This window comes from Phyllostomus discolor, chromosome 9 (genome assembly GCF_004126475.2).
Source record: "Phyllostomus discolor isolate MPI-MPIP mPhyDis1 chromosome 9, mPhyDis1.pri.v3, whole genome shotgun sequence".
Taxonomy (NCBI): Eukaryota; Metazoa; Chordata; class Mammalia; order Chiroptera; family Phyllostomidae; genus Phyllostomus; species Phyllostomus discolor.
Window position 1 is genome coordinate 31,492,285 of NC_040911.2, and position 26,623 is coordinate 31,518,907.

Here is a 26,623-nt window from a genome sequence, read left to right on the forward strand (position 1 = left end):
CTGGGGCTCTTTTGTACCCCACCCTCCCCAGTTGTAGGAAGCCTCTTTGCGTTCAGAGGTAATTGAATTAGATGGAGAAAGACTGACCCAGGAATAGGAGGGAAGCGCGTCTCCTGCTGCTCCTCCTCTTGTCACCACTTGACTCCTGACTCTTCTCCAGATCAAGCTAATTGCACCAGTGTGGCAGCAGAATACCCTGCACAGTGCCAGCCACTGCGGACCTGCATTGTGCATCCCCAGCTGTCGTCTTATCCAGTCACCATCCCTGACCATTGGGACCGCTTCTGATGGCTGTGGCCTCTGCTGCCCCAGGGAGCCTCTTCTGCAAGCAGCTCCTTTTCTCTCTCCTGGTGAGTAACCACCAAAAGGTTAAGGAATTCAAGCAGGTTGCTGGGTGCTTCCTCCCTCCAGTTTGGGCTTGAAAGAGAGTAGGGGTGGCAGTGGAAGGCAGAGAAGATAAACTGGGAAAAACAAAAACAGATCTCAGAAAAATCTGAGGAAGAGTTGAAAGACTTAGGACCCAGGAAGGCAGATATTTCATTGACTCTTCAAGGGCCCATGGCCAGATTGTCAATTGTTTTAAGGGAATTCCCTGTTCAGTCTTGCTGTGATGTTTTATTTTTTTAAAGGAGTAGTGGAATGAATTTATTCCTCAGGCATTTGGCCCAGAAGGTTCTGAGGTTTGCTTTTGCTGCCAGTCATTAAATAAGCTGTAGCTATTTAACAGGCTTAGTTCCATTAAGCTGTGAGAAGCTGAAAAGGATTCTGGGTACTTAAGATGGGAATTATCCAAGACTTTCTTAATTTTACACAGGAGGAGCTAAGAGAAGGGTGGAGCTCTTAGTTCAGGCAAGGGGTTTTACTTGAGAAAAATATAACAGTTTTTAAAACAAGCAACATTAAACTGGCTTCTACTTTGTTTTTTCATAGCTTTGTAACTGTGTACTCAGCTGCTAATTTTTATTTTGATGGAAAGGGGGTAGAGGGGAACTATCTCATGTATCTGGCATTTCTAAACAATGAATTTTCTTCTCTTTACATTTTGGCAAAATATTTTAACTCAAATTATATTTTCAGAATTGAATGATTTTACTGTATGGGGATAAGTAGTTTTTCCATATAATTAATACATGATGTGGGATCGACGGTCTTGTTTTCACCCTGTAACTGCCTAGGTGGGGGGAAGTGCAGAACAAAACTCGAAAACCTGCTTGAGTTAGTGTGGGTTAGTTAAAATGTGATGAAAGCTTTCCAGGGATTCTTTTGCTGGTGGTATGTGTTCTGTTCAGCACCTTTTGATTCATCTCTTGCTCATCCATCCCTGATCCTCATAAAGACCAAAAGAGTGTCTGACTCCTCCTTCCTCCAATTTGCTAAGCTGCTAATTTAACCTGAAGACTTGTAATAGTATTTGGGGAGCATTTCATTGGCTCTGCTGGCAAAGGCAGAACCAATGAAGTGGGGGTCCTGAGCAAGAAGGGAAGAAGATGGGTGTAGGAATGGGAATGTGGATATATCCTATCAGCATAATGTGTCTATATGTATATGTGTGCTTATGCATATATATGTATGCAGATGTGTATATTTGTATATGTATGTATATTTCTAATTACAAAATACTCTTTCCACATTATTTAGATAATCAAGTAATAGAATATTTTATGCTTAGAAATGTTTTTAGATAGAGTTTAGTTCACTCCTTGGCATTAGAAATACAAATATTAAAAAATCAAAGAAATTAAAATGTCTCATGTTTGAAAAAGTGGTTATTTAAATTAAAACTAAAGACAAATAAATATCATCTTTTTAATTTCAGTCTTTGGTAATATCTGCCTAATAGAGTTTTTGTAAAATTACAAACTGCAATCATCACCACATAACAATGGGACCACATATACAACAGTGGCCCTTAAGATTCTAGTGGAACTGACAGGTTAGATTCCCAGCCAGGGTACATTCCTGGGTTGCAGGCCATAACCCCCAGCAACCACACATTGATGTTTCTCTCTCTCTCTCTCTCTTTGTCTCTCTCTCTCTTTCTCTCTCTCTCTCTCTCTCTCTCTCTCCCCCCTCCCTTCTCTCTCTAAAAATAAATAAATAAAAACTTAAAAAAAAAGATTCTAGTGGAACTGAAAAATTTTTATCACCTAGTGACATTGTAGCTGTCCTAACATCACAGTGCATACATTACTCGCCTGTTTGCAGTGACGCTGATGCAAAATAAATCTTCTTTCCTGGAACTACCTGGCTTTAAAGTATGTTTTTTATTGACTTTGAACAGAGAGAGAAAGGGGAACAAAGAGAAACATTGAGTAGTTGTTCCACTTATTTATGCATTCACTTTTTTTTCTTGTATGTGCCTTGACTGGGGATAGAACCCACAACTTTGAGGTATCAGAACAATGCTCTAACCAACTGAGCTACCTGGCCAGGACAAACTACCTAGTTTTTTAATAAAGACAATAGTTGTGTCTTGAATTTATTTAAATATCTCTACTCCATTGAAAGCCACCCTCTATATTTTGAAATATGTATATTTTTAGATTAGTTTGTGAATGAGATTATTTAGACTGACATTTATGTCAAGACAATCTAAAGAGTGGGTGTTGTTCTTTAAAAGGTGAAAATTTTTTCAAATAGTTTTAGATTTGACTTATACCCTCAAATTTTGGGAGTCTGTGAAAATGATGATTTGTGTACAAATATGTGATTATTATATTCCAGAGTTAAGTACTTTCTTTATGCTGAAAAAATCAGAATGAAGCCGTGGCTGGCATAGTTCAGTGGATTGAGCGCAGGCTGTGAACCAAAGCATCACAGGTTCGATTCCCAGTCAGAGCACATGCCTGCGTTGCAGGCCATGGCCCCCAGCAACCCCACATTGATGTTTCCCTCTCTCTCTCTTTTTCCCTCTCTAAAAATAAATAAATAAAATCTTAAAAAAAATCTGAATGACACTTAAGAATGCCCTTAGAGATGATAACATCTATATAAAATCAGTGGTTTGTAATACATTTTCTTAAAATTATATGATATGATTTAGGTTCTGAGAAGTGCTGTTCACTTTAATTTTTTCATTGATACTAAATGATAGTGGTACCTCTAAAGCCACTTTCTTTGCTGTGTCCTTTAAAAGTGAATATGAAAAAAAAATCAAAGGACTGGAAGACTTCTTTGTTGATAAAATCGACAATATTTTTATCAGTAAGACAAAACTGTAATGTGAAAGTTTGTAATCAAATGTAATTTGTACTTTTTTTCCTTTTGAGGTTTTAATATTGTTTTGCGATGCTTGTCAGAAAATTTCTCTTCGAGTTCCTTCTCATCTTCAGGCTGACAGACTGGTAGGCAAAGGTGAGAAACGGTATTAAAAACTTCATAGTTTTAACTGCTACATTTAGTTTCAGGCTACTGTTGTAAAAGCCAGTAGGGCTTTTGGGTTAAAAGCCATATAGTAGATACTTGGCATTAAAATTCAACGTAAATGAAAGATGAACTGCTTGTTTTTTGATAGTGGTTAGAAACAACTAAAATGCCAAGTTCATTGTATACTTTTCATGCCAGAAAAATTAGTAAACATTAGAGGGCTGAGTTCTCTTAGTGTAGTTCAAACTAAGCAAGACAACAAAACCAAAAGCATGTTTTAATGCATATCGACTAATCTGCTGCCAAAATTCCAAAGTCAAGATTCTGTAATTGATTACATATAAAACAGATATGTCAAAACTTAAATGCCTCTGAAGAAAATTGGTGCTTGAGATTGACTGCAATGCACCAGTACACAGCAAGAATTTATGTGATCTATTTCACAAAATAGCTTGTGATGGCAAATAAAATTTCAACTAGTCTTGCTATCACAGTCCTACCGGAAGCATAGGGTTCTGAGTCCAAATATAACATGCCTTCCATCAAAGATTTTCATTAGCTTAAGTTTACGTTTAGAAAAATACATTTTGAATTCAGAAGTGGTACCTTTCCAAGATAGATTGCTTGGACCAGTGCTTTAAATTAATCCCTTATATATTCTTAACACATTTCAAAGGTATACAGTCTGTACTCTAAAGATAAACAGTAAATATGCTAAATGTATTAAATATGGATTTGTGAAGAAAATATTTTGATAACAAACACAACATATACTAACCACCGAGTTTATTAAACCTCCAAGATACATTATAAAATGATTATGTGTAATATTATTGAGCAATATTATATAAGTACAGACCAATTTTCATATTTTTTACAAGATTTGGTTATCAAAGATTATTGTAAACAATTTCAAAATCTACTGATGTCATAGTTATACTATATATAATATAAAATGACAAATTTATATATGTACAAATCCATAAGTAAAAGCTAAAGTGGAAATAATAAATCGAGTGACACAAAGAAAATATTAGATGTTTATTCATAAATTAATTTATGATGAAAGTAGCAGAAACTGTGACTTCATTAATTTAATTATTTAATTTTCATGACCCCTCAGTTTTAGAGCAGCAGGTACTCACTGAATTCCAAGTGTGACTTTCTGTTTCTCATGCACTAACTTGTAGTTGTTATTCCTGTAAAACTTGTTCTATTCCTGTTTCATCTTACAAATTGCTGTGATATTTCTTCCCTACAGTGAATCTAAAGGAGTGTCTCCAGTCAGCCAGCCTAATCCTGTCAAATGACCCTGACTTCAGAATTCTTGAAGATGGCTCAATTTACACAACACGTGACCTCATTTTGTCTCCCCAAAGGAAGAGTTTTTCCATTTTTCTTTCAGACAGTGAGAAACAGGAACAGAAAGAGATAGAAATTGAACTGGAAGCAAGAGCAAAGAAGGTATTTTAGGCAAAAATTTGACTATATTAATGGGCTTATGTGAGTCCTTCATTTCATAGACTTCCTTCCATGTTAAAAATCACTGTTCTTTAATACTCACTTATTTGTCTATGCAACTGATAATTAACACATGTAAATACTAGACTGTTTTAAGGAGTGGTAGAGCTGTATACAAAATGGCATAAACATGAACAACTCTACAGCCAGGGGGCAAAGTCAGAATGTCAGAGCTTTCAGACAGCGCTTTGTAGGTGGCACTAAGAACAACCAGCCTGAAGAACAAGGTGAGGGTGGGTCTAAAATAGTGCAAGCTGATTCAGGATGGAGGCGTGGAACTCCACCCTGGGTGGCTCACTCTCTCTCAAGTGACTATAGGGGTGTGAGTCTCTCTTTAAAGAGGGAAAGAGATTATCCAAAGCTTATTCCTACCTTAACTGAAAATCCCATGGGATCCTTCTGTTCAGAAAATGGAGTAATGACCAATCCACAAGATTGCTTTGAATGTTCTGACCCTAGTCTCACTTTCTTGTAGTGGGTGGTGGTGATGGAAGAACGGGAAGGGAGCAGGTTACTGGAATTCACACAAACCTCACTTTAAGCCAACTCTGCACATGAATTTGATATTACAAAATCATTTATTAAGTGATTTGACTTATGATACTTTCCCAGCTAAATTCCTTTTGATTATGAGAACACTTCTTCATTTAATTTAGAATATGCCTAAAGCTTACAAAACAAGCGGAACTAACAAGCAAAACAGAGACAGACTCACAGATGGAGAATAGGTGACAGCTAGTGGGGGTGGGGGGAGGGAGGAAGTGGAGGGACTGAGCAAAAAAAGAAAAAGGGCTCCCAGACATGGACACCAGTGTGGCAATCGCTGGGGGAAGAGGGATATAAAGGGACTAAATGGTAATGGGAAAAAATGCAATAAAGATTAATAAAAAAACATTATTCTTATGTCCAAATTTTAAAGCCTCCATACTACGTAAAATAAAACATACTTGAACAAACGCTTACCTGTATCTTTATAGAGGTATACAGATGCTTTGAAATGCAGATAGTGTTTTTAAAATTTTTGGCTGTACCACTTCTAGTGGAATAAAATCAATTCTTAAATATTTGTAAATGAATTATCCATTTTAGGGGGTCTATTCTCAAGATGGCTTATTTTGCCAATGCCTTATAAAGCTCTGGTTGCTTAACTGCTTAAATCAAGAATTAAGTGAGGAACTGGTTCTTAGTCTTGCATGTATATGTGTGTTTATCTTATCAATAAAATAACTAAACAGAAATAATTTAGGAGTTGGTTATTCACAATATTGTTATATGCATCCCTTACTTATTTTCATGTGGTATACATGATCCAGAACAAATAACACCCCTTTTTTATTACTAAGTCTTTCATTACAAAATCATGAGCATGTAATTCTGTAACATAACATTATCACACTCAAGCACACCCTATGACATTTCAGGTGAAATGTTCATATTAAAACTGTAAATTATTATACCCATATTATTACCCTACCAACCACATTCCAGCAGGTATTACTTTGGCTGGACCCTGTATATATAAAAATCACAGTTCCTAGAATGATAAGTAATGCTGTATTTCTTCCTCTCTCAACAAATGCAGGTTTCTAAAAAGAGACATAGCAAAGACACGGTCCTCCAGCGCAGCAAGAGACGGTGGGCTCCTATTCCATGTTCACTGATGGAGAACTCGTTAGGTCCGTTTCCACAGCACGTTCAGCAGGTACGTTTCGTATTGTTCAATTTTACATGTTGGAAGGTTTTTGTTGTTGTTGTTATTGTTGTTTTAAAATCTCAATTTGAATTGCATAGCATTTTGAATGAGGGCTTTAACCCGTTGTTAATTTTAAGGGTCATGTATTCACCAGAAATAGGGTTCTGTAGAAGTGAGTCAGTGTAATTTGCTACTTTCCTTTAGAAACCAGATTTAGCACTTAGAAAAAGTTTCTTATTTTGAGTTTCTGATGATCTTGAGTCTATACCCTGATTTTCCTAAATATCTTACTAGACTTTAGCATTCAAGTACAGAGAACATGCTTACAGAGTTTACATAATTCGACTCTATCATATATCCTTACCAAAAAAATGTCCAATATTTCTGTTTACCAAAAAGGTGGTATCACTGCCACACAGCTGTATTATAAACACAAACCAGCTTTAAAATTGTGCAATTATTGAAGAATTAATTATGGGAGGAAAGTTGCATTATTTCTACCTTTTTAAATTATAAAAACTTTCAATTCTAAATAACTCAAAATTACTGAAACTGTTGTTATAATTCATAAGGGAATAAAAACAAATGAATAAGAATTATAAAAGTAACCATGATTGGTGTGGCTCAGGGGCTGAGTGCCAGCCTTCTAACTGAAGGGTTGCTGGTTTGGTTCCCTATCTAGGGCCCATGCCTGGGTTGCAGGCCGGGTACCCATTAAGTAACCACATATTGGTGTTTCTCTCCCTCTCTTTCTCCCTCCCTTCCCCTCTCTCTAAAAATAAATAAATAAATTTTAGAAAAAGAATTGTAAGAGTATATTTAACTCCATGAGTATTCCATAAATATGCAGATAACATAAAAGAATGTGAACTCAAATAAGTGATAGAGTTTGAGGATTTGCACATTCAGACTATGAACAAGAATTTTAAAAATATAGGGCATACTGATTAGATAAACATAGGAAAGAAAGAATATGTTAGCAGGGAAAAGAGCAAGTGACAAAAAATGTGACAAAAAATGAACTATCACAAGATGTTAGGTTGAAGATACTTTTTATTCTAAATTGTCACTTGTTATTACAGGTCCAATCTGATACTGCACAGAACTACACTATCTTTTACTCCATAAGTGGACCAGGAGTGGACAAAGAGCCCTTGAATTTGTTCTTCATCGACAAAGATACTGGGGATATTTTTTGTACACGAAGCATAGATCGTGAGCAATATCAAGAGTTTCCGGTGAGATTATTAGATTACTTACACAGAATTTTGTTTATTACTGGTTTAATATTTTCAGTGTTGTTTATGTATTAGAAGAAACATACATTTTATTTCATATTTTAAATATTATCAATATGTAATATAGACTTCAATTTCTATTGATGCTATTGATGAAGAAAGACAATAGACATAAGGGAAGAAAAGTGGGGGATACCTATAGAAAATATAATGACAGAATTCTAAAGGATAAATTTTGCTTTGTGGAATCCTAGGACAGCAGTAGTAAATTTTACTGACCTCAAAGTTTCCTATAATAATATAGTTCAGTTATTCTCAACCCTGCCTGTACATTAGAAATGACATCAGAACCTTAAAAAATACCAATGTTCTGGTCTATGCCCAGAAATTCTGATTTAATTGTTCTGAGAGTTAACTAGAATGAGATGATGCCCAGTCAGCTGAAAATCTGAAGTCATCCAAGGTGAGTCTAAATGCAGCCGAAGTCAGGCTGAGACCCGCTGCTCCAGCCTCAGTAGCGTTGTGCTTTTCTTTCTCTCCCTTGGAGTGTCTTTAGCAACAAGAATCTTGAGTATCATTTTATTTCCTTAGTAATCCAGAATAAGTTTACCAATTCACTTTATTCTATCTAATCATGCCCAAAGAACACTTAAGGGGCAGTTTGCCCCCCTCAAAGGAAAAAAATGAATAGAATTGAATGCAAAAGCTGACTATTAAAGAATTATCCAATGTAAGGCTCCATGTTAGGTGTTTAGACACACAAATATCCGTAAGACTCAGGCTCTGTCCCTGAAAACAATTATAATCTAATAGAGACATAAAATAATTCCATAATTTTCTCTAGCCCAAACTCTCAAAATGGCAGCAGTTTAAAGAAAAAAACCTCATATCAAATCTAGGGGGAGAGGGAGGGAGGCTAAACAATGTGACATTTGGATGTGATGGTGACGATGATGATAATGATGGTGATGATGATGGTGGTGATGGTAGTGGTGGGAGATGGTAATAATATACTCCTGTATTAAATGCCTGAGTTCAGAATTTATTGAGAAGTAAGATATAGGGATCAGACTGATGGATATCAAAGTGTAAGTTTTATTACTCAAAAAGCCCGCCTGCGGGTTGTTGGGGAGAAGTGAAGAAGGGGACAGATAGAACATGGATGGTTATTTCAAAACTTGCTGTCTTAGAGCTTGTCCTGGAAATGCTTCTCCATGTCAACAAGACCAGTGAAGATACGTGTTGCCCTTTAACCCAACAGTGAGGGTTTTGTTGTTACTCTGGTTGAAGCTAGGCAGGTCGCTGAAGAGTGTGATTAGGGAACGTCATGACTGGAGCGGTGCTTCAGGGAAGCGCATCTGACTCCTGAGCTGCGCATAGATGGGAGGAGGTCACCTAGAACAATTGCAGCAAAGCTGGCGGAATACAACATGAAAGTTGGTAGGAGACGTCTGGAGTCACATGAGGATGATTGCACTGGGAATAGAAAATACACATGATAGAGGCACAAAACTTCCATAATTGCTAGAAATTGGCAACAGATTGAAAAGACTAATGAAAGAGAGGGAGGACTTAGATACCTGGAATTATAATTCTGGATTATTTTAGAAGATGGTTACAGCGGGGAAATCAGAAAGCTAGTTGTGTGGTGAGGAATGGAGTTAATACAGATTTCACTCTGGGCAGGTTTAGTTGGGCCTGTCAGTGAAGAGACTCTGTTTGACTCAACAACCATCCATTAAACACTTACCCATGCATAGACCACATAAGATTGCAGAAGCAATTTGATGGTGTTTAAAGGGAAAGGACATTAACTAATTTCATTTGAGGCCAAGGTATATCATTTTGAAGTGGAATTTGGAATGCGTATGTGTATTTATTAGCATTTTATTTTACACAAGAAATTCATACTTATGGTAAAAACTAAGAAAATGCAGGTACATAGAGAAAAGAAAGCATACTTGAATCACCCAGAGGTAGATGGCATATCAATGGCAACGAAAAAAGATTTATATTTTTATAAACTTACAAAAATACTTGTTAATTAGCGTAACTGGTGGAAGTCCACTTGCATTCTAACAAGTAGAACAGCATGCAGTTAGTGCAGGGAATGGGGCAGCCTCATTCAGCTGGAGTGAGTGGTCCTTGGGAGAATAATGAGAATGCTGAAAGAAGACTGAAGTCATATGGCAGGCATCGACTGTGCTGGTTTTTGTCTGTCTGTTGCATAAGTTCTTTGTTACATACATGTACCTTTTAAACATGTCTTTGCCCAATCGCTAGGTTTAATTTTGTGCATAGCTCGCTATTTAAGAGTAAGCTGATGGTGTTTGTTTACCTTTCAGATATATGCCTATGCCACAACCGCAGATGGTTATGCACCAGAGTACCCACTCCCCTTATTATTCAAGGTTGAAGATGATAACGATAATGCCCCCTATTTTGAAACCAAAGTGACTATCTTTAATGTGCCTGAAAATTGCCGTATTGGTAAGTTCACATTTTAGGAAAACACTAGATTTTTGCTTCAGTTGAATTACTCATTAATGTTTTAAACACAGTTATGCTAAAGATATTTAAATGCTTGACTTTCAAGAATATGCTACAGAAAACTTGTAGTCTTATACTCTTCAAATGCGAACTTTATGTGCTCATTTTGCTATGCATATATAGAAGGCAGATAATACATAAAGCTACTAACTTTGTTAGATCAATCCACAATGAACAGGAATATATGACAAATGCTGTATATATTTTCTGAGTTGTGCATGCATCACAGATATGTTTATAAAGCAACGAATAATATGAATACCTATGAAGTCTCAACACATTTTCAAGGATTGAAACAATATCACAGTATGAAAATGCTAATCTGACTTATAACAACATACACGTTGCTTTACTTGGCATATTTTCCAGACAAACTGAAAAAAAATGTAAACTTGTTTGATGCTTTGGGCAGCCAAAAATGTGATCTTTGTATAATCAGGGGCATAACAACATTGCCCAGCTTTTCACAGAATCTGCAAGAAATGTTCTCAGTTCTTTGATCCTCTAGTCTGTTGCCATTACATGTGTGTATTTATTGGTCTCTCATAATAAGTGGTTTGTTAAAGCAACATTCTACACTGATTTCTGGGCCATAAAGCCTGATCCTTGATACTCAGACTCATACATAATGTTTTTGCCTAACATTCATTAATAATTACTGTGCATGTTAATAATTCAGCACATTTATTAAAATGTAAATGTACAAACTCTTTGTTATCCTATAAAAAGCAGTACTATTTCTAATAACATTATCAAGTTGAGCTATAAAAGAAACAAGATCTACAGAGAGGATCCCATCCAAAAATGGCCCATGAACTGGGGTAGTGGGTTGGGGGAAGAAGTTTAGAACAACTCTTACCAAGGGTGGGGTGAATGTCCTCATATATGTAGAATACAAATCATGTTCTTCACAGTATTCACTTAATTGAAGTTTCTAAGTAAGAGAAGGTTAGAGTTTGGAGAGTATTTATACTCTTCCACTTATTATACTTGTGTTTTTTGGGAATTATATGCTACAGCAGTGCCTTAATTATTTTTGTGATATTGTTATTTTAAATTATTGACAATATTGGATTTCTTTAAACAGGAACTTCAGTGGCAAAAGTGACCGCCATAGACCTCGACGAACCTGACACTCTCCATACTCGTCTGAAATTTAAAATCTTACAGCAAATTCCAGATCACCCAAAGCATTTCACTGTACACCCAGACACAGGCGTTATCTCCACAACGTCACTTTTATTGGATAGAGAAGTAATGAATTAATTCGTTTTTCCCCAGTCACTACACTATATTTAAGATGATAAAAACTCCCAGAGAAATGACAGTAAGCCCTTCGTGGCCTCTTCTCCAAGCTTGCTTCCGTGCAGGCTGTGGCTAGGGCTTCTCTGGACACCTGTTTTGTCTGTATAGAGAATTTGGGAAGGTATAAGGTATTAGATGAGGTCTCACTTGAGATCATTGACTTAATTTGATATGTAGATACTGAAATAGTAAAAAAAATAGCTTTTAAATGTTGAGACATTATCTTAGACACGTCAACTTTCCATTGTCCTGACTAACTGACCAATCTCTTGTTCTATATTTAGTTATGTTTTTTCTTTGGGGGGGATGGGGGAAAGTTCATCAATGTCCCTTTTTCCTTTTATTCAGAAATGTGATACATACCAGTTAATAATGGAAGTACGAGACATGGGGGGCCAACATTTTGGCTTGTTTAATACAGGAACAATTACTATTTCACTTGAAGATGAAAATGACAATGCACCATATTTTACAGAAACTGCTGTGAGTATGTTTTCTGTGTTCTTTTATCTAAGTTCACTTACTTTTTCTGAAAACAAATCTGGAATTTGGTAGCTCTGTGAGGTTACACATTTTAGTTTTAGTAGCTACCACATACAAATAACATAGATAAAAAAATATAGTTTCTGTAGAAATCACTGAAGTGCCAGTTGTTCTGGATGCTAGGGAAATAACTACTCTCTTGGCCATATAAAATCTTCTTAGCCCCTGAAGATGTTCATGTATTCAATGTATTCTTGGATGCCAAGTTATGGTATCAGATTCCTTGGATTTAAATGCCTTTTATGGAATGGAGGAGAAGAGGCCCTGTCTCTCGTGTCATTTGTACTTCAACATCTTAAGAAGAAAAAAGACTAGCTTTATATCCTTTGTTCTGCTGGGGAGTCAGTAGTACAGGCTGCCCACGGCCATCGACATGCAGGCTCTTCCCATGCTGAGTATGAACAAACGTTCCCTTGGGAACTACACTGTACAAGAAATATAGATAGCAGGAAAATCCAGGGAATAGTTCTTTCTTGACCTTTTAGTAAGTAATCTTCAGTTTTTCATTAATCTATACCATAGTACAAATGAAAGAATGGAAAACCTGCAGTGCTAGATCCATCCATACTATTTTTATATTAATTGCTATACCTTATAAGGATAGGCATTATTCCATATGTTATATGAGAAAATGGAAAATCAGTTAAGTGCCTAGCTTATGATCTCATACATATGCATCACGTAAGAGGAAAAAATGGGGTAAGACTCAAGATCTGCTGTGCTCCTGTGACTCCCAGGCTGTCATCCTTCTATGAATTGACCCTGCAGTTCTAGACGATTCTGATTTACTAGTTATTTTAGTCTTTTAATATCATATGCTTTCATAACTTTATTTATTTTTTGGTTATGGGAGAAAACTATGATTTAATTTCTCAAAAAAAGGAAAAACTCTTTAAGATGTTTGCTAGAGAATCAAAGGTAAATTTTTAAAAATTGGCATAATGGGCCATCCAGTAATAAGAAATCATTGTAGGTTGTAATTAGCCATGAATATTAAAGGCTAAATATAGTAATAGAAGCACTTGCTATGTCTAAGAAGGTAATAGACTGTAAATATTATAGGTTCAGAATAGAGGTGAATGTGAGGGCTTGGATGTGTAGGAAAATTACCAGCGAAGTTGCAAAGTTAAGGCATAAGTTGCTTTTTCAAAGGTGGATAAGATTTGAAAAAGTAGTAAGGAAAGAAGTAAACTCTGCATTACACTTATAAATTCTTCCCAATATATGATTGCACATTTCTATATTCCTTTGCTTTCTTTTACTTTAAATATAAGTTTTAGAGGAGAAAGTCATATTGTTAAAGCTATAAATTTATAACAAGAGACTTTTTTTTTAGTATTTTGCAGAAGTGGAAGAAAACAGAATCGATGTTGAGATTTTACGAATGACTGTACATGACCTGGATTTGCCAAATACTCCTTCCTCAAAGGCTGTGTACCAGATCCTACAAGGGAATGAAAATGGAAACTTTAAAATCAGCACAGACCCAAATACAAATGAAGCAGTCTTGTGTGTTGTCAAGGTAAGCAAACAAAAACAATCCAGCAATCCTTTAAAAAATTCTAACTTAACTGATTCATGAATTTCTAATTTAACTGATACATAGACATTTATATATATGTATATAAATTTCTGTGTGCACATGACTAGTGAATTATAATGAAATGATTACATTGGTTTAAAAATTTATTATTATTATTATTATTATTACTATTTTACCTTCATTTTCTCTCTTAGAGGAAAAGCATAGCAAGTAGAAAAATTTACTTGTACTTGTACTTGTACTACAGATGTGACAAACCAAGGTAGGGAAATATTGAATTAGTAATTAGATATTAGCTTTAGAGGCATTCTTAGACACCCACGTATCCAAAATCCTTTTTATTTTATTTTATTTTATTTATTTTATTTTACTTATTCTTTATTTACTTATTTTTTTTATCCTCACCATAGGACATGCTCATTGATTTCAGAGAGAGGGGGAAGGGAGGGATAGAGAGAGAGAGGGAGAGAAACATCAATGTGATAGAGAAGCATTGATAGATTGCTTCTCTTACGAGACCCACCTGGGGACAGAACCTGTAACCCCGATGTGTGCTCTGACCAGGAATTGAACGCACAACCTTTAGGTCTACAGTACCTAAAGGTCCACTGAGCCACACCTGGTCAAGGCCAAAACCCTTGTTTTATAGAACACAAGACAGAGAAAAATGAAAGAATCACTATTTGAAATCAAACCTCCTGACTTTCCATTCCTTTCACGATCATGTTACACTTTTGCCTCTTTGCAGTCTATTTGATAAGACACTTTACTAAATATAAAGTGGGTATGCCTGTTAATCACCCTATATTTTGAGGTAGCCATGGCTTTAGAATTTTAAAAATTCAATTTCTATTATGGGCACCTAAAATGATTATTTTAACTGAACCTGGTTCTATTCTAAGTCCTTCTCCCATTGTTCACACTAACTTGTGACATACTTCCATCATTAATTTTTTATAGACTGCATTGTCTTGGAAACTTTATGTACAAATTCTGCTTCTCTCATAAGGTTTATAGAAAATATTTTTTAATTATTATATTGCCACACTGGTTGGTGTGGCTCAGTGGACTGAATGCGGACCTGCAAACCAAAGGATTGCTAGTTTGGTTCCCAGTCAGGGCACATGCCTGGGCTGTAGGCCAGGTCCCCAATAGGGGGCACGCGAGAGGCAACCACACATTGATGTTTCTCTCCCTCTCGTTCTCCCTCCCTTCCCCTCTCTCTAAAAATAAATAAATAAATCTTTAAAAAAATTAAATCACCTGTTCTTTCTCTTTCTATTTCCTTCCCCTTCCCCTCCTCCCGTCCCCATCCTCCTCCCCTTCTCCTCTTTCTCCTTCTCCTCCTCCTTCTCCTCCTTCTTTTCCTCCTCCTTCTCTTCTCCTCTTTCTCCTGCTCCTTCTTCTCTTATGTTTCTTTCTCTTGTTTTCCTTTTTTTTGTTTTCTTGATAGATTTTAATCTCTAATTATTTAACTATTGTTTAGGATTCTTTCTGACTATTCAGTCCGGGACTGAGCATTTTGATCAGAAACAAAGCAAACCAAGTATAATGTCCTTTCAAAGGTGCTGCTTAATAATATCATTATATCTTTTGACTCATGTACTCAGATAACTGCTCCATTATTGCCCAATGTCATATGCTGAGAGTCTAATGATAGCTTGGAGGGGGCTTCCATTATCTTGTTTATCACTGTTATACCATTTGATAAGTATAGTAATCTGCTTGAACTGGAATAAACCACACCTTAATTCTGTATTACTATTCATATTTAAACTAATAATGCAAAAAATGAAGACAAGAACTTTCCGAAGAAAAGTGAGAAGAAAATTTGATTAAATTTTAGTTTAGTTTAGTTTAGTATTTTTGGCTTTTTAAACTCAACTTTTATTTTGCAAGAATTTTAGATTAATGGAAAAGTTGCAAAAATAGTACATAGTTAATTCCCATAGACCCTTTCTTTGCTCAGCTTCCCCCAGTGTTAACATCTCACATAACCATGGTATGCTTGCCCATGGCATGCATAGCATTAGAAAGTCTCTTTCTGTCCCCATTCCCTGCCCTTTGCCTACCTCCACCTAGCCCCCACCCACTTCCTCCCTTTCCCTCTGGCCATCACCACACTGTTGTCTGTGTCTATGTGTTATGTATGTAAGATTTTTGGCTAATCTCTCATCTCCTTTCATCCAGTCCTCCCACTTCCCTCCCCTCTGACAGCTGTCAGTCTGTTCCATATACTCATGCCTCTGTTTTAGTTTGTTCATCAGTTTATTTTTTCATTAGATTCCACATATAAATGAAATCATATGGTATTTGTCTTTCTCTGACTGGCTTTTATAAGGGGTTAATGTTCAAAATATACAAAGAACTCACACAACCTAACACCAGGAACATAAAAAATCCAATTAAAAAATGGGTAGAGGACCTTAATAGACACTTCTCCAAAAAGGACATACAGATGGCCAATAGACCTGTGAAAAAAAGTTCAATGTCACAAAGCATTGGAGAGATAAAAATTAAAACCATAGGGAGGTATTGCCTCACACTTGCCAGAATGGCTGTCATAAATAAATCAACACACAACTGGGGAGAATGTGGAGAAAAAGGAACTCTAGTGCACTGTTGGTGGGAATGCAGCCACTGTGGAAAACAGTATGGAATTTCCTCAAAAAATTAAAAATAGAACTGCTTTTTCACCTTGTGATCTCACTTCTAGGAATACATCCTAAGCATCCTGAAACACTAATTTGAAAGAACATATGCACCCCTGTGTTCACTGCAGCATTTTTTTACAACAGTTAAGGTCTGTAGATGTGTAGATTGAAAACTGGTACATTTACACAATGGAATACTACTTGGCTGTACAGAAAAAGGAAATCTTCTTACCTTTTTTGACAGCATGTATAGACCTGGAGATAATTATGCTAAGTGAAAAATTGATTAAATTTTAAAAACAACAATTTTGCATTTGACCATTTTTGTCATTTTAGGGAGCTAATTATGAGTCTTGAAATACATAAGCAATTTCTTTTGGTAACATTGTATACAAAAAATGATATTTCCTTTTGTGCTAGAGCTTGGATTATGATTGTAAGTCTTCTATATGTAGTGTTACACACAGATTAATTAAAGTATGTCCTTTAACAGGCATTGAACTATGAAGTCAACCACCAAATTATTCTGAAAATTGGTGTACTTAATGAAGCACAGTTCTCTAGTGCACCAAACTCTCAAACTCCTACTATGTGCACTACAACTGTCACTGTTAAAATTAAAGACAGTGATGAGGGCCCTGAATGCCAACCACCAGTAAAAGTTATTCAGAGTACAGATGGCCTCCCAGCTGGCAAAGAACTCTTTGGATACAAAGCACTGGATCCAGAAACACGCAGTGGTGAAGGTTTAAGGTAATGTATTTTTCAAAAAGTTCCCCATTTTTAATTGTGATGTAAATTGATTTTAAGTTTAGGAAAGTTATATGTATTTTTTAAAATGATAAATTTTGAGATTATATCCAGTTTTTGGTTTGATCATTTATATTGATTTCTTAAAATTAGGTATAAGAAGATAGGAGATGAAGATAACTGGTTTGACATTAATGAACAAACTGGTGACTTGAGGACTGTAAAAGTATTAGATAGAGAATCAAAATTTGTAAAAAACAACCAATACAATGTTTCAGTGGTTGCAACTGATAGAGGTGAGTGCAATTTTCTAGAAATGAAATGTAAAATATAAATATAGGGTATACTTTATAGAAAATCTTGGGATGAAATTTGTTTATTTCCAGATCAAAATTTTATACAAAAAATGTTTGCATTATGATTGTTTAATATTTTGGAGACCACCCCAATTTGGTCCCCAGTACATCAATGACACAAAGCTGAGAAGTGGGAGTTCAAGTTTCATGGTCCCTGTTACTTGACCTCTGCCTTGGACATGGTGGCATCCTCAAGGATCTCCATCTTTGGACAGGAGTTTAGATTTAGATCACTATGACCTGGACAGGCTGAAAGAATTCAAACTGCCTAAAACAGTTGGGTTTGAGGCCAGTTGGTTTTGAGCCCCTCTTAATGGGGAACAAAATTTTCCCCTATGGCCTAAAGGTATGCTCACACAATGACTCTTGAACAAGTCTTTTGCTATACTCTGCAATCCTTTTCCAAGGTTAGTTCTAGAATCTATCTTGAGAAGAAATGTTTTCCAAATGTCATGAAGTAGTCTCTCAAAACCCTTGAGAAGGACACTCCAGGAAGTAAACCATTGTGAACATGTAACATTGTGGCGGAATTAGTGTATTTACTGACTGTTGGTTTTTCTTTTTGTAATGCAAATGCCTGTCTTAAGGCGTGTTTGCTGAGACATCCACTTCAAAATGGCTCTTTTGAATAAATACATTGCCAGCCACAGGACTAGAAAAAGTAGCCAGACTGCTTTTCCCATCCTTGTTCTTTAAATTCCTGCTCTTGTGTTTTAAAATCACTGATAAACAGTGAGCCTGTGAAACCCTAGGCTTCCCCATCCTGACTCAAGGCCCATGACAGAATTTTCCTCCTCCATCTGCATCCCTACCCTACTCCACCCTGTGACCACACTGGGTAGCTCCTGGTGTGCCATGAAATTTCTTGTTTTTGAAAAATAAGTAATAAACTTGTTTTTTCAAAGTTTCCTTTGATAAGTGGCTGGTCTACCCACAACATTGGTCATCAACAGGCTGAGATCTTTTAATGTAATTCTTTCAGTATAGGTTAAAAAAATCTGCTAAAGAATGGGGACAACATTAACTGAGAAATAGAATTAATATTATCATTACTCTATAGTCTTGGGTGACTTGCTACTCCTGTATAAGTAAAAATAAAATCTGAATAGTTCAAAACCACAGTTACGCTGTCAAGCAATAATTATATTTGCTCATTTATTCCACAAATGTTGATTGTCTAGGCAAGTTACTTTGAAAACTAAAATTCATAGACAAGGTCAAAATCTCACATGATATTGATTAAAGGATTATTGTAGTCTCATAAGCATTTCTATGGTATGAAAACTTTCTCCATAAGAGAAAGTATAAATATCATAAGAAGTGAAAATCAGTTAAAAGCTGTCCAGATTAAAGGATAAAAGTAGGAGTTTTCACAGAAATACAGAAGCTTGGTGAATGAAGTACTATTTGGAGAGATGGAAAACATGGAGAACAGAACTATAAGATATTAACTTTGTCTTTAAGTGCTAAAAGAAATACAGTGATCATAACCCAAAGAAATGAAATGCTAAATCTAAAATGTAAGAATCTATGCCCCAGGCTTATGGATAACCTGGATATGATCAAGAAGAAGTAAAGATAGGGATGTTAAATGGAAAACCATATTGGTGACATGAAGGGTTTTGTTTATTAGAACTTTATTCCATCAATATATTCTTCCAAAGGCCAAATATATAAATAATTGTTTATATTTCCACATGAACATTTAGTTTTGATACTCACAAACACTTTAGGATGACGACCTAAATGTTCTTGTAGCTTTTTTAAAAGTCCAGTTTATTTCCTGGTCTTTCGTGTGTCAATCATCTCAGTCAGGCTGGTTTTCCTGCTGTCACCCTGGAAAGCACTCTTTAATACACCCTCTGCCTGGAATAACATTGACCTTTCTATTTGAGAGGAAACAATGCCTCTTATTCAGCTCTCTGCTGACTTTCAGTCACTTCTCCCACTACCCACAAAGCAAATTGGACCCTTCTGGTGCTGATTCCCAGGTGGGTGGGTTTGTGTATGTTCTAGTACCCTGTGGGTCCCTCTAACAAACTCTTCTGTGAGGCTGGGAGTTTCTCCTGCTGCTTCCACCCTCACAGGTTTTTTCAGTCAGAGGTTTTGAGGCTTTATTTCCCTGTGCTGGGTCTCTGGGCTGTGTGCTCCGTCTCTCTCCCCAGTTGTTCCTCCTGGTTTATCTGCACATGAATGTGGGACTGCCAGCTCTGCCAGCCTCCACCTTGCCTCGAGTCCTCTTCATCCTGCTGCCCATCTCCACCCCTCCTTCTGGTCTAGATGAATGTTTCTTTGTTAACTCCTTGGTTGTAGGACTTCCATACAGTTCAATTTTCTGGCAGTTCTGGTTATTTTTTGTTTTTAAATTTGTTGTCCTTCTTTTGGTTGTGTGAGGAGACACAGTGTATCTACCTATGCCTCCATCTTGGCTGGAAGGCCAATCTATGAGTCTTCCTATTTTATCAAGCATTCATTTTTAATAATATACTTAAAATAGAGACTGAGATGGAAAATAATAATTTATGTGATAAATATTGGTTAACTATAGGATTCAATGAGTCTTGATATGTTTTTGGTGGTTGCCCTACTTCTCTATTAGTCTTGTAGTGTGGTTTCTATTGTTCCATGGAGAGAAATGGCTCTTTGTTTAAAATTTTAAAAATAAAATCAGGCCCTGGCTGGTGTAGCTCAGTGGATTGAGCGCGGGCTGTGAAAATTCCCAGTCAGGGCACATGCCTAGGTTGCAGGCCATGGCCCCCAGCAACTACACATTGATGTCTCTCTCTCTCTCTCTCCTTCCCTTCCTTCTCTAAAAATGAATAAATAAAATCTTAAAAAAAAAAAATCAGCACACATGTTAGCTCAGATTGTAGTGTCTATAACTACATTTTTTTAAACTTTAAAAATAGTTTCTTTTTCCATAACTCACTTCTTTTTTAGTTTAGTGATTTTAAAGTTATTTGTATTCAGATTCATTTACAACTTTCTGGCAGTGTCAGAATGTTTCTATGCTATTTCAGATTTAATCTTACAGGAGCTATATCCCTCTTTTATTTATAGATATTTTAAAACTTATCAGATAGAGTGGTTTTAAAATAGGTATATATAGTAATTATCTTTTGTAAGTAATTAATTAAAAATCACTTTTAATTGACTGATTTTGTAGTTATTCAACAGAAAAAATTACTGAATTGTACTACATTACACAGCTTAAATAATATTTCAAACTAGAAAGAAAAAAATCAGATTTTATTTGCATATGATTTATAGTAGTCTTCATGATAAACAACATAAATGCTCCAAAATTTAGACCAGCATTAAAGCAAAACACTGAGAAATTTCATCAATTATTATTTTATTTCAGTTTTGAAAGTTAACATTTATTGTACTTTGTTATCTTATCACATATAGTAAAATTTGAGCATGTTTTCTGAACTTAATTATCTATTAAACACAACTAATAGGCACTATTTTACTTAAAAATATTTATTGAAACTTGTGGGACCCAATAATCCAATAATAGTGGCCATTCTAGTAATGAGTAAGAGTCCCTATCCTCAAGAACAAATTAATTGATTTAGGGTGGGGATGCAAACTTGTGTTTGTGGTTTATTTAATTAAGTTTTTGTTTTACAGAGTATAGAAAGAGTATGCACATTCTGTTCTATGTGTTAGTATTAAGTTATAAGTTAGCCAAGACATATTGGGCATTTCACTAGGCTCTCAAGATGAATCTGACTTAGCTCTGAGGATGAACAATGTTCACAGTTCAATGCGTGAGCCAATGATAAGCCAAGTGTTATGAGAAATGAAAGGAGAATATGGCTGCCATTATCCACACAAGTCACAGAAAGTTTCCTGAGGAAGTGATAGTTGAGTGGATTCTGGAAGGATAATGAGGTTTTTTCAGGCAAAGAGGAAGAGAAGAGTATTCCAGGCAGCAGCAACAAAATGTATCAAAACAGACATGAGAAGGAGCACCCCAAGTGGGTCTGATGACCAATTTTAAAGTTTGAGCAAAGAGTATGTGAGGAAAAGGGTCAGGAGAGTAGGTTGAAGAAGTGATTGATGACCAAATGTAAAGTCTTTTTATCTTGAGCATGAACATAGCTCTTCAGAATGACAAATGTAAAGAATCAGTTTTACTTTCAACTGTTATTCTGTTAGTGACATTATTCACAATCTCATACCTTTTAGTTTTAAAAAGCACCTGTCATGATTTTGTACTTGTAAAGTGATCTGAGAAATGTGAAATTCAAGTTCAGACAGTTAGTACAAAGCAGTCAAGTGTGTATCATAGAAATGGTGGAAAACAAATTTGTAAGTGAAGATATGTCTTATTTTCAATTTTTCTTAGATGGCAGATCTTGCACTGGCACATTAGTCGTTCTGTTGGAAGATCATAATGATCATCCACCACAAATTGACAAAGATGTGACAATTTGTCAGCATAATCAGGATTTTGCTCTCCTCTCACCTACGGATCCAGATGGACCTGATAATGGTCCACCTTTTGAATTCCGTCTGGATAATTCTGTCAACAGACTTTGGACCTTAGAAAAGAAGGATGGTGGGTAATTATGCTAAATCTTGTAATCAATAGAAACTTGAGATGGCTGATGGTTTTTACTTTCACCTAACTTTATGATGATAATTAAAGATTAATTTAAGAAATTATTTTAGTGATCCCATAAGAATAACACCCAGCTATTTTAAGTAATAATGTATTTATGAGGTTTAGACTCTTGTTTTGAATATATTTTAAGAAAACAAATTTTCTTAATATAATATTTGAATAACATGTTAAGTATAGACTAGTCTAATATAGGCATAGAGCTATATCAATTAGTCTTCCTTATTTATCAAGAATTAAAAATCATTTTTAAGAAAAAAATGAACCACTGGAAATTTTCTTCTAAGGTAAACTCTGTGCCTCCTATCCCTGCTCCTCACCCCAAGAATACCAGTCAGAATATTATTAATATATTATTTATTAATAATAATATTATTATTGAAAGGTGATATCAATACATATTTTCTTCTGTTTTTCCCATAGATAAAACTGCATTTCTTCGTGCAAAGCAACAACTTGATTATAACATTTATAGTGTGCCTGTTGAAATAAAAGATAAACATGGTCTTTCTGCAAAACACATATTGTCAGTCAGAGTATGTGACTGTACGACACCGTCTGAGTGTAGCATGTCTGTAAAGAAAGAGCGTGATGCCGACGCACCAAAAGTCATACTTGGAAAATGGGCAATTCTTTCCATGGTGTTGGGTTCTGCATTGTTGTTATGTAAGTATAATTATCTAGAATGCGTTAGCTGGAATTTTTTCCAATATTTTTAAAAACATGACAATTCTTTATATCAATGACATTTATAGCTTTTGGTAAATGTGCTCTTTTTAACAATCTTGCATGTAATAGAAGACTTAGGGTTCTGAGTCATAGAAGAAGAAACATATCATTAAGAACAGATTTAAGTAATTTTCAGAGGTGTAACCTTAATTCTTCCCATAATTATCTGTGAGACACTGGTTAAATCATTTCCTCTTCTTAAGTTCTTTTTTCCATATGTAGGATGAGAAGGTTGGATAAAATTAATATCAAGATTCCCTCTCATACAAAATATTAGTAGTGAATGCAAAAAAGAATTAGTGAAAAGGATAGCTCCAAAATTTACTTAGAGGTTTATGCTCACTGTTATTAATGATATGATATAGCATATATCTTAACAAAACTTTATTGAGTGGAATGAATGGAAAATAGTCATATGGTGAGCTACTGAAGGAAAGCGATTCATGCAAAGAATGTTAGATTTTGCATCCTGTGAACTGTTTTTCAGAGATGCAAAAGTGATGGAAATTATTGCCCACACTTTCCTCCCTCTCTCCCATCGTTCCTCCCTCCATCCCTCTCTCCTTCTTTTCTTTCTTTATTAACAATCTATTTGGCTACACGCATTCTATTCACATTTATAAGTTTTTGTCACAGTTTTTGCTGTTCCTAATTCATTGATATGAGTTTTAAGTTAAACTGGTTGTTTCTCTTAGAGCTGTTTTAGTGATGTACACTTTCAAAACCAGTCACTGATTTTATGTAATTGCCTTTCCTGATTGTATTTATGCCTAATACATAATATGGTTATATGCCTAAAACCATTTGTTTTATGACTCCAAGCCCATTAAGGGTGCTCTGTATGTGTTTCAAATACTAATAATACTAGCTTAAATGTCAAATAAAGTTAGTATTTCAGTGTGGAGAAAATAAGGGAAATATTTAAGTTAATTCTGGACCTGGGAAGAGAACTGTTAATAAATTGTGCTCATTTAATCTTCCTTACTTTTTTATGGATCTATTTCTTATTTAGTCTAATAACATAATCTCACTAAGAGATGGTCTGTATACTAATACATTTGTTAATATTCTGTTTTAAATTATATGACCCAAGGGTACTTTATGGAATAAAAATTTTTAGGTTCTCTGAAGAACCTTTTAAACAATCATATGATTCAAATGATTTAATATATATCAGCATCAAAAAATAATTCTACTTACCTAAATATTTTTATTTTTTAGGTGCCCTTTTTACATGTTTCTGTGTTACTGCTAGGAAAACAGTAAAGAAATGTTTTCCAGAGGATGTGGCCCAACAAAATTTAATTATATCAAATACTGAAGGACCTGGAGAAGAAGTAATGGTAAACCATATTTCACTTTTTTTTTGACTGTATGGTGATGCAATGATGACAGTTGATTATTATATAATAATACATCTAATATTTATTGAGCACTTACTATGCCAAGCAAAGCTCAGTGCCATGCTTGTGTTAATAAAATTAAAATTCATAATTCTGTTGTATTAGTTTTCTAGGGCTGCCATAATAAGGTACCACAAAGTGAGTGACTTAAACAACAGAATGTACAGTCTCACAGTGCTGAAGTTTAAAAGATCAAGGTGTTGGCAGGGACACGTTCCCTCTGAAGGTGCTAGAGAAGAGCCTGTCAGGCCTCTCTCCTAGCACCTGGTGGGTGGTTCCCTAGCTGATGGCAGTATAAATCAAATCTTCAAATGTCATTCTCCTTGTGTGCATGTGTGTCCAAATTTTACCTTTTAGATTAGGGGCCCTCCCTAACTGATAACTTCATCTTCATTTCACTAGTTACATCTATAATAACCCTATTGTCAAATAAGATCACATTCTGAGGCACGAAGAGTTAAGACTTCAATATACAAATTTTGGGGGGGGGGACACAATGCAACCCATAATACCTAACATTTGGGTACTATTATTATCCTGATTTTAGGTATGGGAAGCTGAGAGGCACAGTAAGTGATTTGCCTGTGGTGCGAAAGACATAAAGGCAAATTGTTAGTTTCAATTTGATTTATCCGTTTTATAATTCTAACTTTATTTTTAGGAAGCAAATATTAGACTCCCCACACAGACATCCAACATCTGTGACACAAGCATATCTGTTGGCACTCTTGGTGGCCAGGGAGTCAAAACACAGCAAAACTTTGAGATGGTCAAAGGCGGCTACACTTTGGATTCCAGCAAAGGAGGTGGACAGCAGATCCTGGAGTCTGTCAAGGGAGCAGGACAAGGGCTGACAGATACCGGCAGATACGCATACACCGACTGGCACAGCTTCACCCAGCCTCGGCTCGGCGAAGTAAGTGCCGGTGTCTCTGAGCTCATATCCTGTGAAAGTTAAACACTGTTCATAAATCAGGATTTCCCAAACGTTTTATTTCTCCTACGCCTGGAATTCATCACTTTTTAAATATTGAGTTATTATAGCTAGGGGTGACAAGTACAAGCCCAAAAAGAAAAATGATTTTGTAAAGTTCAATGTTTAAAATAAGGATTACAAAACTTTGTCTGGGGGTGGCATATGCAGTCATGTTTAGGAAGTATAAAAAAACTGATAGTTTCTTCCCTAAAAATTTAAACCAAATATCACCTAGAGTGAAATATTTGTTAGAGAGTAATACATAGATCATAAATTATACACAATTTTTAGTGTGTTAAATCCTTCATGTGGTCATAAAATCCTGGCTGTCAATATCAACCAGATAAACTTCAGCTTTTATTTGGGGTTTTGGTTCCTTGTTTTATGCTCAGATTAATCATTATAAATTAATGTTAGCCAGTTTAATATATTACATTATTATAGCTATTTAATAGTGTATAAATGATAAGAATCCTAGCAAACATTGGTTTCCCCAAAACATGTGAAGCCACGGAGATCCAGTTCAACTATACAGCTCTTATGTTCAAGTGGGAAATAGTAAGTTGGTTGTATGATATATGTGTAGCTTTAGTTTTCATAAATGTTTTCACGGGGAGCATTTAAATATTTGCTATATTTTAAGAATGACTATAATATAGACCAATCATGTGCATTTTTTATATGTAGGAATCCATTAGAGGACACACTCTGATTAAAAATTAAACAGTAAAAGGTAAATCAAAGACATTATTTTTATGCTAATATATTCAAGTGTTTTTAAAAAATAATAAAATGTGATCTTTTTTAATACAGAAAGTATATCTGTGTGGACAAGATGAGGAGCATAAACATTCTGAAGACTATGTTCATTCATACAACTATGAAGGAAAGGGGTCCATGGCCGGCTCCGTAGGCTGCTGCAGCGATCGGCCGGAAGAAGAAGGGCTTGAGTTTCTGGATCATCTGGAACCCAAATTTAGGACACTAGCAAAAACATGTGTAAAGAAATAAATGTGCCTGTTTAATGGAGTAACATCTACAAGGGCATATGCAGGAGTTTAGTGAATGTAAAATGATAGCAGCGCCTGCTAATGTGTTTGTTTATTGGAGGTAAATGTTAAGACCTGTAGATAAGGATACTATAAATAGAAAGCTCCCTAAATCCTCCTTGTCTAGAATAACTTCGGTGTTTTCTAGAAATAACTGTTCCATCGGCTCATTTTCTTGTATATGCCTGTACATACTGCCCTTTCCAGGACTGTACTTTGCTCTTCCTTGTACCTTCTGTTACTTTGCGTGCTATGGGAGTATATGTAGAACAGCTGGGGATTGTGGAGGCTAATAAAAGTGAATTTCTATTTTA

General features: G+C 35.5%; 1 protein-coding gene across 2 annotated transcripts; it reads left to right on the forward strand.

Annotated features, from left to right (window-relative positions):
• DSC1 (desmocollin 1) lies at positions 1 to 26,623 on the forward strand. Of its 2 annotated transcripts, XM_036009184.1 has the most exons (17): positions 1 to 350; positions 3,270 to 3,354; positions 4,628 to 4,830; positions 6,470 to 6,589; positions 7,663 to 7,818; positions 10,164 to 10,308; positions 11,456 to 11,622; positions 12,022 to 12,156; positions 13,553 to 13,738; positions 16,907 to 17,166; positions 17,317 to 17,459; positions 21,877 to 22,089; positions 22,576 to 22,818; positions 24,103 to 24,224; positions 24,946 to 25,200; positions 25,948 to 25,993; positions 26,074 to 26,164. In XM_036009184.1, exons 1-16 carry the CDS (start codon positions 288 to 290, stop codon positions 25,981 to 25,983), a joined length of 2,532 nt encoding a protein of 843 aa, XP_035865077.1. In that variant the 5' UTR covers positions 1 to 287; the 3' UTR covers positions 25,984 to 25,993; positions 26,074 to 26,164. The 2 variants fall into 2 exon arrangements, with proteins under 2 accessions (XP_035865077.1, XP_028380442.1); XM_028524641.2 differs by lacking the exon at positions 25,948 to 25,993 and having other exon boundaries at positions 26,074 to 26,623.

What these genes read in the sequence shown, in the direction of transcription:
- DSC1 (XM_028524641.2), top strand. Translation starts at nt 288, where the DNA reads ATGGCTGTGGCCTCTGCTGCCCCAGGGAGCCTCTTCTGCAAGCAGCTC. An exon ending in TTCCACAGCACGTTCAGCAG is followed by an intron (nt 6,590 to 7,662) that starts GTACGTTTCGTA and finishes TTGTTATTACAG; the next exon opens with GTCCAATCTGATACTGCACA. An exon ending in CATATTTTACAGAAACTGCT is followed by an intron (nt 12,157 to 13,552) that starts GTGAGTATGTTT and finishes CTTTTTTTTTAG; the next exon opens with TATTTTGCAGAAGTGGAAGA.